The sequence below is a fragment of the Chelonia mydas genome, chromosome 10 (assembly GCF_015237465.2).
Source record: "Chelonia mydas isolate rCheMyd1 chromosome 10, rCheMyd1.pri.v2, whole genome shotgun sequence".
NCBI lineage: Eukaryota > Metazoa > Chordata > Testudines > Cheloniidae > Chelonia > Chelonia mydas.
This window is the reverse complement of record NC_051250.2, coordinates 75,853,112-75,865,757: the sequence shown is the minus strand read 5'-3', so window position 1 is coordinate 75,865,757 and position 12,646 is coordinate 75,853,112. Positions and strand designations below refer to the sequence as shown.

The 12,646-nt window shown below is 38.6% G+C and overlaps 1 protein-coding gene across 9 annotated transcripts in view; it reads right to left on the bottom strand.

Moving 5' to 3' along the window:
* Positions 1–12,646, bottom strand: part of ASB7 (ankyrin repeat and SOCS box containing 7) — a 47,902-nt gene that overhangs the window by 14,684 nt on the left and 20,572 nt on the right. For all 9 annotated transcript variants that reach the window (XR_005226944.2, XR_006284133.1, XR_006284134.1 and 6 more), the window contains one exon: positions 9,871–10,476. Coding sequence is in view for 6 of the 9 variants with exons in the window: in XM_037909844.2 (XP_037765772.1) it covers positions 9,871–10,476 (606 nt within the window). In the remaining 3 variants the exon portion in view is untranslated. The remainder of the gene's footprint in view (positions 1–9,870; positions 10,477–12,646) is intronic.

Sequence of the window (12,646 nt, the reverse complement as noted above, 5' to 3'; positions counted from 1 at the left end):
CCACAGCATCCACACAAGGGAGTTATGGTGCAGCACTGTGATGCACGCTGCTAGGTAAGGCATGCCCTACGAAACATATTGACATGTTGCAGAAGAGGGAGCAGGACTGTGTAAAAAGGATCTAGTCACCTAACAAACAGCTCCCACTGAAGCGAACAGGAGTCCTGCTCCTACTGAAGTGAATAGGAATCTTGCACTTTATTTCAGAGGCTTGATCCTGCTCTGACCGTTTAAGAAATGCAGTATCTAGAATTCCAAATCTAAGCAGTAATAGTAAAATGGCTAGGGAAGTCAAGTGACATAACAGGATTTGGTTTTGTACCATTGTAAATGCCACTATGAAGATTTCACTGGTCTAAAACAAATCAAATCCATATGACTAGTATGAATATCAAACATGACAATCATATACTCAGACTATTTCCCCTGCCCCTCGAAAGGAACAGTTGCATAGTTTGTGGCTATCAGTACAATAGTGCACTGTGAAACTGAACAGATTCCTCTCCCCCCAGTAACTAGTTCCATAGGACAAAGCTAGCATTTTACCCCTATTTAACTTTATGCAACACAAGCTAGTTTAAAAGCTCCAGTTTAATTTAAAATCAGTGATGACCATACCTCTGCTATGAGACATCTACAATAAGCATATTTTCAAACTGCACTAAAAACCAAAATTCCAAGTAAGTTGGGGGTTTTAGATTAGTCATGCAGATGTCCATCAAAGTTCAGTATTTCTGGCATAGCAAATGTGTGCCGAAGAAGGGTATCTCTGGCTTGAAAATTTGCATATGGAAGCAAAAATAATCAGTCAACTCTGTGAAATGAAGTACGGAGGTGTATAGTAAGATTTTTAAGATTAACAACATTGGGATTTTAGTACTCTGAACACACATCAGAATTTACTTCTTGTTTGTAATATAATCAGTAATTTGACTGATATGTAGTCTTTGTTAAATCATATGTAGTGCTGGTGTTTTCACCAAAAATAGCTCCAGTATCATACTGCTTAGATATCTTCCCTTTCATATTTCTTTTTTAGGAAATGATATATCAAAGAAAAGTGTTCTGAAAGAAATTCCTGAATTAATAAGTACTTTACAAAAAGGTGCTATTGGACCATCTTACAGTTTGAATACCTGACATTTTACTGTATGCTATATTCTGTTCCTGGACTAAGTTACCTTTACTTAAAAACACAGAAATAGGTATATCAAGAGTTTTGTTTGCACAAAGGGATCTTCAAACTGCTATGCTCAGATAGCAAAGATTCAAAAGAATTAAATGAACAAAAAACCCAGTTACAGGCTAAAAGCTGATTTGTGGGGTATATTTTCAAAGTGTTGTGCCAGTTTCAGTCAGCCAACTCTGACTGTAATGACAGTCACACTGCTAAAATGCTGCAGAGAGCTTTGAAAATTTACTCCCTTTGTTTTTCTCAACTGAAAGAAGGTGGGTTGTGTCAATTCTTTGAAAAGGTGATTTGATCTATCTTCAATATGCTACATAAAAGAACCAAAAATTGTTTGAAGAACATACTCGTCTTTGAACAGTTGTTACTAGTGAGAAGAGGAAAGTATTGTGGAACTTGTGTAAGATTTTATTTATTTAACAGGGCCAATGATAAAATAACTGATTCATACAGCCCTAACACAAAGCAAAACCCATGCTCTCAAAACAGAGGCCATTTATCAGTGTGAGATTACCACTAGCACCTAGTGAGGCAATAGATTTTCACAATTTCAGTAAGTTTCATGAATGTTACCACACACACATAAATTAAGACTAACATTGAGCTTAACAAGACTTCTTCCAATTAATTCCTAGCAGATGATTTCAAGGAATTACTGCATTTGTTTTAAGTGTTGTACCTGGGTAATTAAGGTTGCAACAGAATTTTACACTGTGAAATTCCTATATTCAGAGGAGTTTAACTACGCAATCACAAAACAGTCAAAGTTTAAATTTTTTTGCCTAAATTACAGCACAAAATTTAGTTTTACTTAAACCGTCTCTCAGCAGGGAGTTTCCATATTGTCCTTGTAGGGGGTCTCTATTGATCTTTAAAATTTCATGCACACCTACAATGCTGTAAACATTTTCTAAAGCATACAATTTGAAATCCTTTGTTAAAGCTGATGCCTTGTCCTTTTGAAAATATAAAATAACTGATCTTAATACAACCGAATTAGTATTTTACCTAACCACTGATCTGAGGCAACATTAGGGCTGTCAAGCGATTAAAAAAATTAATTGTGATTAATCGCACAATTAAACAATAGAATACCATTTATTTAAATATTTTTGGATGTTTTCTACATTTTCAAATATATTGATTTAAATTACAATGCAGAATACAAAGTGCACAACTCACTTTATATTTATTTTTGATTACAAAGGTTTGCACTGAAAAAAAAACCAAAAGAAATATTACTTTTCAATTCCCCCATTGCAAATATTGTAGCGCAATCTCTTTATCGTGAAAGTTGAATTTACAAATTTAGAATTATATAAAAAAAACACACCACACCCAACCCCTGCATTCAAAAATAAAACAACGTAAAACTTTGGAGCCTACAAGTCCATTCAGTCCTACTTCTTGTTCAACCAATCCCTCAGACAAACAACTTTGTTTACATTTGCAGGAAATAATGCTGCCTGCTTCTTGTTTACGTCACCTGAAAGTGAGAACAGGCATTCCCATTGCGCTGTTGTAGCCAGCGTCACAAGATATTTACATGCCAAGTGACCTAAGGTTTCGTATGTCCCTTCATGCTTCAACCACCAATCCAGAGGATATATGTCAATGCCGATGACAGGTTCTGCTCTATAACAATCCAAAGCAATGCAAACCAATGCATGTTCATTTTCATCATCTGAGTCAGATGCCTTACAACTACAATACCCACCTGCTGAAGTGAAGAAACAGACTGACAGAGCCAGAAGAGTACCCAGAAGTTACCTACTACAGGACAGGCCCAACAAAGAAAATAACAGAACGCCACTAGCCATCACCTTCAGCCACCAACTAAAACCTCTCCAATGCATCATCAAGGATCTACAACCTATCCTGAAGGATGACCCATCACTCTCACAGATCTTGGGAGACAGGCCAGTCCTTGCTTATAGACAGTCCCCCAACCTGAAGCAAATACTCACCAGCAACCACACAACAAAACCACTAAAAACCCAGGAACCTACCCTTGCAACAAAGCCCATTGCCAACTGTGTCCACATATCTATTCAGGGGACACCATCATAGGGCCTAATCACATCAGCCACGCTATCAGAGGCTCATTCACCTGCACATCTACCAACGTTATATACGCCATCATGTGCCAGCAATGCCCCCCTGTCATGTATATTGGCCAAACAGGACAGTTTCTACGTAAAAGAATAAATGGACACAAATCAGACGTCAAGAATTATAACTTTCAAAAACCAGTCGGAGAACACTTCAATCTCTTTGATCACTTGATTACAGACCTCAAAGTGGCAATTCTTCAACAAAAAAATTCAAAAACAGACTCCAACGAGAGACTGCTGAATTGGAATTAATTTGCAAACTGGATACAATTAACTTAGGCTTGAATAAAGACTGGGAGTGGATGTGTCATTACAAAAAGTAAAACTATTTCCCCATGTTTATTCCCCCCCAAACTGTTCCTCACAAGTTCTTGTCAACTGCTGGAAATGGCCCACCTTGATTATCACAACAAAAAGGTCATTCCCCCCGTCTCCCGCTGGTAATAGCTCACCTTACCTGATCACTCGTTACAGTGTGTATGGTAACACCCATTGTTTCATGTTCTCTGTGTATATAAAATCTCCCCACTGTATTTTCCACTGCATGCATCCGATGAAGTGAGCTGTAGCTCATGAAAGCTTATGCTCAAATAAATTTGTTAATCTCTAAGGTGCCACAAGTACTCCTTTTCTTTTTGCGGATACAGACTAACATGGCTGCTACTCTGAAACCAGCAAAAGGTTGATTTTTTTTTTTTTTGTCGTTCGGGTTCTGTAGTTTCCGCATTGGAGTGTTGCTCTTTTATGACTTCTGAAAGCATGCTCCACACCTCATCCCTCTCAGATTTTGGAATGCACTTCAGATTCTTAAACCTTGGGTCAAGTGCTGTAGCTATCTTTAGAAATCTCACATTGATACATTCTTTGAGTTTTGTCAAATCTGCAGTGGAAGTGTTCTTAAAACAAACAACGTGCTGGGTCATCATCCAAGACTACTATAACATGAAATATATGGCAGAATGTGGGTAAAACAGACATACAATTCTCCCCCAAAGAGTTCGGTCATAAATTTAATTAACGCTTTTTTTTAAATGATCATCATCAGCATGCAAGCATGTCCTCTGGAATGATGGCTGAAGCATGAAGGGGCATACGAATGTTTAGCATATCTGGCACGTAAATACCTTGCAATGCCGGCTACAAAAGTGCCATGCGAACGCTTGTTCTCACTTTCAGGTGACATTGTAAATAAGAAGTAGGCAGCATTATGTCCCGTGAATGTAAACAAACTTGTTTGTGTTCGCAATTGGCTGAACAAGAAGTAGGACTGATTGGACTTGTAGGCTCTGAAGTTTTACACTGTTTTGTTTTTGAGTGGTTATGTAACAAAACAAATCTACATTTGTAAATTGCACTTCCACAATAAAGAGATTGCACTACAGTACTTGTATGAGGTGAACTGAAAAATACTATTTCTTTTGTTTATCATTTTTAGAGTGCCAATCAAAAATAATAATATAAAATGAGCACTGTACACGTTGTATTCTGAGTTGTAATTGAAATCAATATATTTGAAAATGCAGAAAAACATCCAAAATATTTAATAAATTTCACGCGGTATTCTATTGCTTAACAATGCAATTAAAACTGTGATTAATCACGATTAATTTTTTTGAGTTAATCGCGAGAGTTAACAGCCCTAGTTAATATGCAACTGTTACTTGACAATGGTTAGCACTCACACTATGTAGACTGTGCATAGGATACACCAGTTAGTTGTCTCCTTCTAGAGGTGTATGCAACCTACTTGGCTAGTCATAGATGATTTTCCTCATTGGCTAAACTTGTCATCTGGATGGGGATTAAGCTCAATGAGAGTTATGGGGAGACAGATTTAAGTGGGTTTTTTTGGGACCATCTTAAACTTTCAAATATGTGGCATTTCAGTTAACCTGAACTTGGAATTTTTCTAATGATTTTTAGACTACAATGTTCTCCTGTGTGTTTTTACTTTACAGCTACTTTCTCAACCTGAACTCCAATTTAAGTGTTTCTGTCTGAGATTGTAACCATATATGTAAATAATTACTGCTCACACTGTATTCATGAAAAGCTTTTCATTTTGTTTTTTAAATGGTCTCAAAGTTCAACCCCACTGCATTCTTCAGAAGACTATGAAGAGGCTGATCCTGATTTCATATTCCTAAACCTCTGCCAGGACATGGCGTAAATTACCTGTCATTTAGTCTCCCAGGACAATTAACGTGTGTTGCTTATGGCCTCCAAAATAAGACCTGACTAGCTGACCTCAGCTACAGTGGTGATTGACAGGTAATGTCTCGGGAGGGAGACAGTGAAAGTCACAGCAGATTGGGGAAAGATGAAGAAAACAAAACTCATGCAGCACTTTTAATCTTCAAAGCAATATATAAACATTAATTAATCCTCCCAACCATCCCTGTTAACTAGGCAGGTATTATCTATTTTCCAGATTGGGAAACCAAGGCAAAACTTCCAGCTCCATGCTTAGACTAATCTGGCCTCTCAATATGTAAAGGAGTCCCAAGACAAAAGGAAGTTAAATGTCTGACCCCCACATCTCACTGGAAAGCACAGGAGAGATTTCCTCAGGGAAATGTAGACAAATAAATCAGGTCTTTCTTATAGATCTAATTCAAAGATTGGAGATGTATTTAGACTTGGTCTCTTGTCTGTTCTCCATTATAGGGAGCTATAGGCTCTCTGTAGTGAGACTATTGGTACCAGTGTTCTGACTCCAGTTTAGGAAAAAAAGTTCAAAGCAACAAGCCCACAAGCGCCAGCAAAGACAGAAATATACTATATTTCTTCAAGATGCATAAGAATTTTCAATATGGTGACTTATGCCTAGACTGGAAAACAGATGGTAATTGTCTAAAGTGTCTATGTAGTTCCTTGCTTTTGAAAGTACATCTTAAAAATATTGGCTTGATGCCCTTTACAAATTAACTTACAATTTATAAAACTTTGCCTTCCAGTGGTGGCTCCCATAGTTAAAATAGAGACTATTATGACTGATCTAAGACATTCATTCAAAGCCCTGGGTACACACACAAAATACATCAACAAAGCTATACATTAAAAAACTGGACTAACATCCAAACAAAAACTAAATGCCTTGCAAGCTCCAAATCTAAGACTCTAAAACACTCTACTTTGCTACTGAATGAGACGGCAAAAATTCAAATTGTCCACTACTAGAAATAAATTTTTCAGTGTCCTAACAATAGCTGATGTGGTGGAGGCAAAGAAATTTTCTCATGCAGTGCCATGGCATGAGATTTCACAAATTCTTTATGTAACCATCTGTCTCACCTGAAGAAGACCTCTGTGTGGCTTGAAAGCTTGTCTCTCTCACCAACAGAAGTTGGTCTGAAGAAAGATATTACCTCGCCCACCTTGACTCTCTAATATCCTGGGACTGACATGGCTACAACTACACTGCATACTTGACCTAGCTGGGGACATCTGCCACCAGACTACTAGCTGACTCTCTACATGCTTCATCTGCCCCAGGCCATCTGCATACAAAGGAAACTTATAAAAACAAAACATGGGCAGATGGCATTTAGGAGACACCACGCCAAAAATAAGTGACATAAGATTATTAGTATTCTACAACAGTGGGCTACATGTTGATCTGTCTCAGAAGTAGGAAGTCAAAAGATGTTTAAAGAAGGCCCTTTGGCTCAAGAGATGTGTATCCTGAGCTCAAAACAAAGGCAGAAGTGGTCCTGGTCCAACGCTAAAGCAAAAAACAGTTCAAGAGTATGGCCAGCTATGTGTGGTGAAACAGCAACACCTGAGTTAACCCAGATGAATTACTCACATTGACAATGAAGTCACCCAGAGCAATCAACGCAGCTCTCAATTAGGGATTCTGCCAAGAAACAGGGCAACCTCTATTAAATCCAAAGTAACACCTTCCCTGGACTCTCAATGGATGGACACGCTATCAGATTAATTTTTGAGTCGGAGACCACTTTCGGAAGTAAAATGCAATCAGCACAGCCCTCTTCTCAGTTTATGTTCAAGCAAATGCCCAGCTGCGGTGCTAATGAACATTCTACAATGTCATCCAACCAGGACTATCACTACAAATGCAAATTTAGGAGCCTCATCCACGACCAACTCAAAGATGGCAGGTTTCAGAGTAACAGCCGTGTTAGTCTGTATTCGCAAAAAGAAAAGGAGTACTTGTGGCACCTTAGAGACTAACCAATTTATTTGAGCATAAGCTTTCGTGAGCTACAACTCACTGCATCGGATAAATAAATTGGTTAGTCTCTAAGGTGCCACAAGTACTCCTTTTCTTTTTTCAAAGATGGCAGTAACTACCTCTGATGCGTAGGCCATTGTCACACTACCCTCCTCCCACAAGAGCAGAATCAGGAGATGACCAGTGAGACTGAGATATTTCAAACTCAGTGTCCACCTTGCAACTGATTTAGTCCTGACTTGTTTCCCCTTGCCTAACACAACAGAGACTGAGTAACCAGAGATCTTGCAACCAATCCTACTTTCTCTTCCATTTTAAACCTTCATAATTCTAGTTTATATAGTGACACAACTCTCACAGATATCCTAAAGCAGCCACTGAAGAAGTGCTGCTGAGATGGGGTAGATGGACGTTAGAAAAAAGACCTGCACCCAACCCAAGCAGACACATCAAGACCATTTATAATCTCTCAGGTTCTGCTGAAGCCAATGGCGGGGGTGGGGTGGAAACCACATGAAACCCTCTCCAGACTACAATCAGAACTCTACCAGTCTCTTTACATCCATCCCCATTTAAGAAGCTCCACTTCCTGTAATTCCCACCGCAGATCCCACAAGCTTCAACCCCATTTGGCTTAGCAGGACACATTGATATTAGAACTACTATTTTTTTTTTAAAATATATGCTTAGCCCTTCAGAACAATGATAACAGTAACGTGTGAAGAAAAGACACTAATTTTAATGAAATGTTCTCAAGTACTTTGAAAATTACAGCTATACATAAGCATTATTTTTGTACACACAAATAAATGAATGACCACTGCAGATGGAACAGTATTCTAAGTCTTTGGTTTCTTGACTATTTGTGTGCATGTATTAATAAAGACAACTGCTACTTCTTAAAGCTATAAGGATACTTTTAGAGTTTCTGGGCATCTAAAAGCTTTGGAATTACTTCTGACTTCTAAGTAAAGAAGTCATTAATGCTAACTTGTTAGAAGCTAGCAATTCCACTACAGAATCGGCAAACTACAAACAAGTTATTTAAGTTTGCAGTTTTTTTTGATGAAGCTTCAGATATTAGGGACACACTTCAAAGGATTAGAATATGCTTCAGTCTTACAGTTACAGTCCACTAAGACTATGGAAAATTAGAAGATTGAATATTATTTTGTCCATAAATAACCCCAACAGTACCACTAACATGATGAGAAATGTTTCCAAAGACAGGCAACAAAGGGGGTAGAATTCTATTCTGGATAAAAAAAAATTCAATGAAATTAAAGTCTCTCTCCCTTCCCCCCCCACTTGTTTTTCCTATTATCCAACCTTCACCTGTCCAAATACTGTATATATTAAGCTTTCAGATATATATGAACTAGAGGTCTTTAGTGAATACAGTAATACAAGTCATGCATACAATTAGAAGTCCGATTCTGAATGCTTATGTGTATCTACAATTGCTAAATTTCATCTGATTCAATAATTAAAAATTCAGTTTCTCTCTAGTGCCTGTACTGCATGTGGTGATGAACTTTCATTGTTTGAAAATGCAACATGCGAAAGAAAGAGACGCTTTAAAAAGCCACACACCAACTGTCCTATACTACTTTGTAATTCAAAGACATGTCACATACTGAAAGACTATCCTGGGCACATGAGAAGTAGTCAGGCCCTCTCAATAATAATCCTTGTTTATACCTTGTTACCTTATTAGCAATGCAGTTCTCGACCCTGAACATTTTCAGTGGCAGCATCCTCCTTATGAAGGAATTTTTTAAATAGGTCACTCCATTTCTAACATCTTGCATAATGTAGTCAAAAATCAAAAGCTTTTTAGAACGGGAGGGTATTTCAGTAAGTCTAGTGTTCCCAGATATTGAACAGATACAGGCAGAAGAAAACAACTAGGCTCATGTTGCTGTCAGGGGTGGGGGTTGAGGGGGAAGAAGAAGAAAAAAACAACACAAAACAAACAAAAACAGAAAAATTCCTCCTGCTCTGGTCCTAATTCCAGATGAGACAGTAAGCTGCAGTTTTTTGCAGGATTTGAAACAAGCAAAGGATCCTAAGAAGCCACGTTATGCTTGCACTTAAGGCCAGCTCCAATAAAGCTGGATTTTACAGCCACATACAGATCTTTTGATGAACACTTCCAGACTATATATATAACAAGTTAATTTAAATACGGTGTCCTCGGTGTTAGCTCCTTTCCTGAGAAGGACAGTAAATGAGCTTCCCCCACGATCACCCCCAGGAACTTTCTAACGCATTTAACTAGCAGTGAGATGCTAGGATTAAATGTTTCTATGAGGTTAAACCCAAAAAAGGACAGTGCTTGCTTTGATTAACTTTTCTTACATACATACTTGTTACTTCTTGTAAGAAATCCAGACAGGGTCGGCTACTTCCAGAAATACTTATTGAAACAGCCAATGGGGTCTGTCCTTCATAGTTCCTTGTGTTAGTGTCTGCTCCATAATTATATAACATTTGTGCACAAAGCACATCATCTCTAAGAGCAGACAAGTGTAATGGTGTCTGTCCATCTTCTAAGCGGCCCAAGTTTGTATCCGCCCCTCTCTGAAGAAACATTCGGCAGTAAGAGTGATTGCTTTTGATCACAGCGTATCGTAACAGGAAACCATTTTGAATGTCGATGTTGGCATTGTGATCCAGAAGGATTTTCACACAGCTTGACCTTTCTCGGATAATGGCTAACTGAAGCGGTGTAGTACCTTTATCACTGAGCGGATCAACCTCAGCCTTGAACTCCAGCAGGAGTCTGACAAATGAGTCTCTGCCATAGTGGGCTGCTACATGGAGGGGAGTCCAACCATCATTGCTTTTTGCATTGATAATGTCACTTCTATATTCTGATTCCAACATCAAGCGTGCAATCCTTGCCCGGCCATGCATGGCAGCATAATGCAGAGCAGTGAAGCCTCCAATTAAGTCCTTAACTGTGGGATCAGCTAGAGTTAAAATACAAAACAAAGGGAAAAAGTTAGAGTACAAAAGACTACAATCAAAAAACAAAAACAAAAACAAAAAAAACGGCAGAATGTTACTCTTCAAGAAATCTTGAAATAGTCTGACATGCCTCAAACTACTTCTTGCTTTTATAGACTATGGTCCAGATTTTTAAAAGTATTTAGGCATTACTTCACTTAGGAACCAAAATTGCCTAAATGCCTTTTGAAAATGAGATTTAGACTCCTAAATCAGTTAGGTGTTGCAATGCTGAGTGCAGCAACGCCTAGATACATTTAAAAATCTGGGCCAAAGTTCTATTTTAAGGAAGAGTCAAATGATTTATTTCGTTTAATAAACGTAATCAACGAGAAAAAAAAACGAAGTTATGTTTAAACACACGCATAGTTCTCTTATCACTTTTAAGCTAATTGCTCAAACTTCTTTGTCCACCCAGTTCCTTTCCAGCTCTGTAATGTCGTGCTTCTTTCTCTCTCTTTTATTTTCCCTTGTGCTACTTCTTGGTCTTAAAAAGAAGCATGTGTAGCAACATCTGCTGTCCCAAATTACAGATGTTTTGTGGTCTGGCAAGATGGTGTTGTTTTTAGGGTGTAATACTGTATTAAGTAAAAAGTTTCTCTGTGGTCTGTAGGATTTCCAAAGCATGTAAGATATATGCTATTTCAGATCATCTTGATAAAAGTCTGTTTTTATAAGATGAAAAGTCTGTTCTGAATTTATAGCTTTACAAAAATTTAAGATTTTACAAGAATGTAAGCATCCCCTTTCGGGAGAAAAAAAATAATCAGGAGATATGGCAGTGCTAAATTCACAAGTGATTGGACAGTCTCCCCCCATCCCTCCCCTCAACGCACAGAAATTCAGATAGCGTGCGTGTGCTCTCTTATTTATTACATATAGATACAAAAATAAATATAAATCAACGAGACCAAGTAAACTAATTCCACTCCTCACTCCTAGACACAGAGACACACCCCTTGCACCCTAAATTATTTTTCACAAGTCTTTACTCACATGCACTTAACATCTTACTTTTATCCACCTAACTGGACTATGGAGCCTGTCCCACTATCATTCTTACCCAGCTGGCAAGGCAGGCAAAGAGTCATCTCCTGCCGCCTTCACCTATGTGCATCACTTTGTAATGTGCTCAACTTCTACCAGTCTACAGCTTGGAAACCGGAGTTCATTTCCTAACCCAAGTCTCCTGGTTTGTAAAGAGAAATGCTGTCCACATGGAAGACCAGCCTTAATTTGACACTATCACATTATGCATTTCAACTGTGCAAAACCCTGATAGCCACATTGCTGCATTCTGACACTTCACTCATCGCATTTTTCCCATCCATAAATCCAGTGTTTGAAGGGAAAGGGGAGGAAGGGGTGCAGAAAGGGGTATGATGGAATGACCCTTCTTCCAGAAGGTCAAAGGACAGAACATAGCTCCCTCTGGAGGCTGCCAACACCTCTTCCAGTGTTGGGTGTTGTATGTGTTGCTCGGGATAAACATACTGGGTCCGCCCCCCCCCCCCCGGCAACTGTGTGTTCCTCATCCTTAGCAGCCTGGGGAGTAAGATAACAAGCCCAATCTCAAATTCCAACCTACTGTGAAGGTACAAGTGGAGTTTGCAATATGATCTGGCAGCAAGTTTGGTCAATGTAACGCTGGGTTAAATATACAGAGGAATCCAGTCACAGAATGGAGACGAAAAAGTTCTGCTTTATATGGGTCTCAAGTGCCCACACCTGGAATCAGTTATGGGCATCACCTCACCAGAAATATTGACAAGACAGACATAATTCAGAGGAGAGCAACAAAAGCGATGAGGGAGCTTGAAAGGTTTTTGGTTTTTTTTTAAATATAAAAACAGGAAAGATTAAGAGAGCCAAATAAGCATAGCATGGCTAAGCAATTAAAAACAGAGCAATGGGGGGAACAATCCACAAAGGGTATTGAGGAACGGGAAGCGTTGCCGCCTGAGGTAAGTAAAGAGGGTAACTTGACATAATGAGATGAAATTAAGGACAAGTTTAGATTAAGTATCAGGACAAAATTCCTTACAGAGAGCTGCATTAGACAGTGGAATAGTCTCTCAACAGAAGCAGCAGAAGCCTGAGCACTTGAGAAGTTTAAAAATGAAACCGGACAAA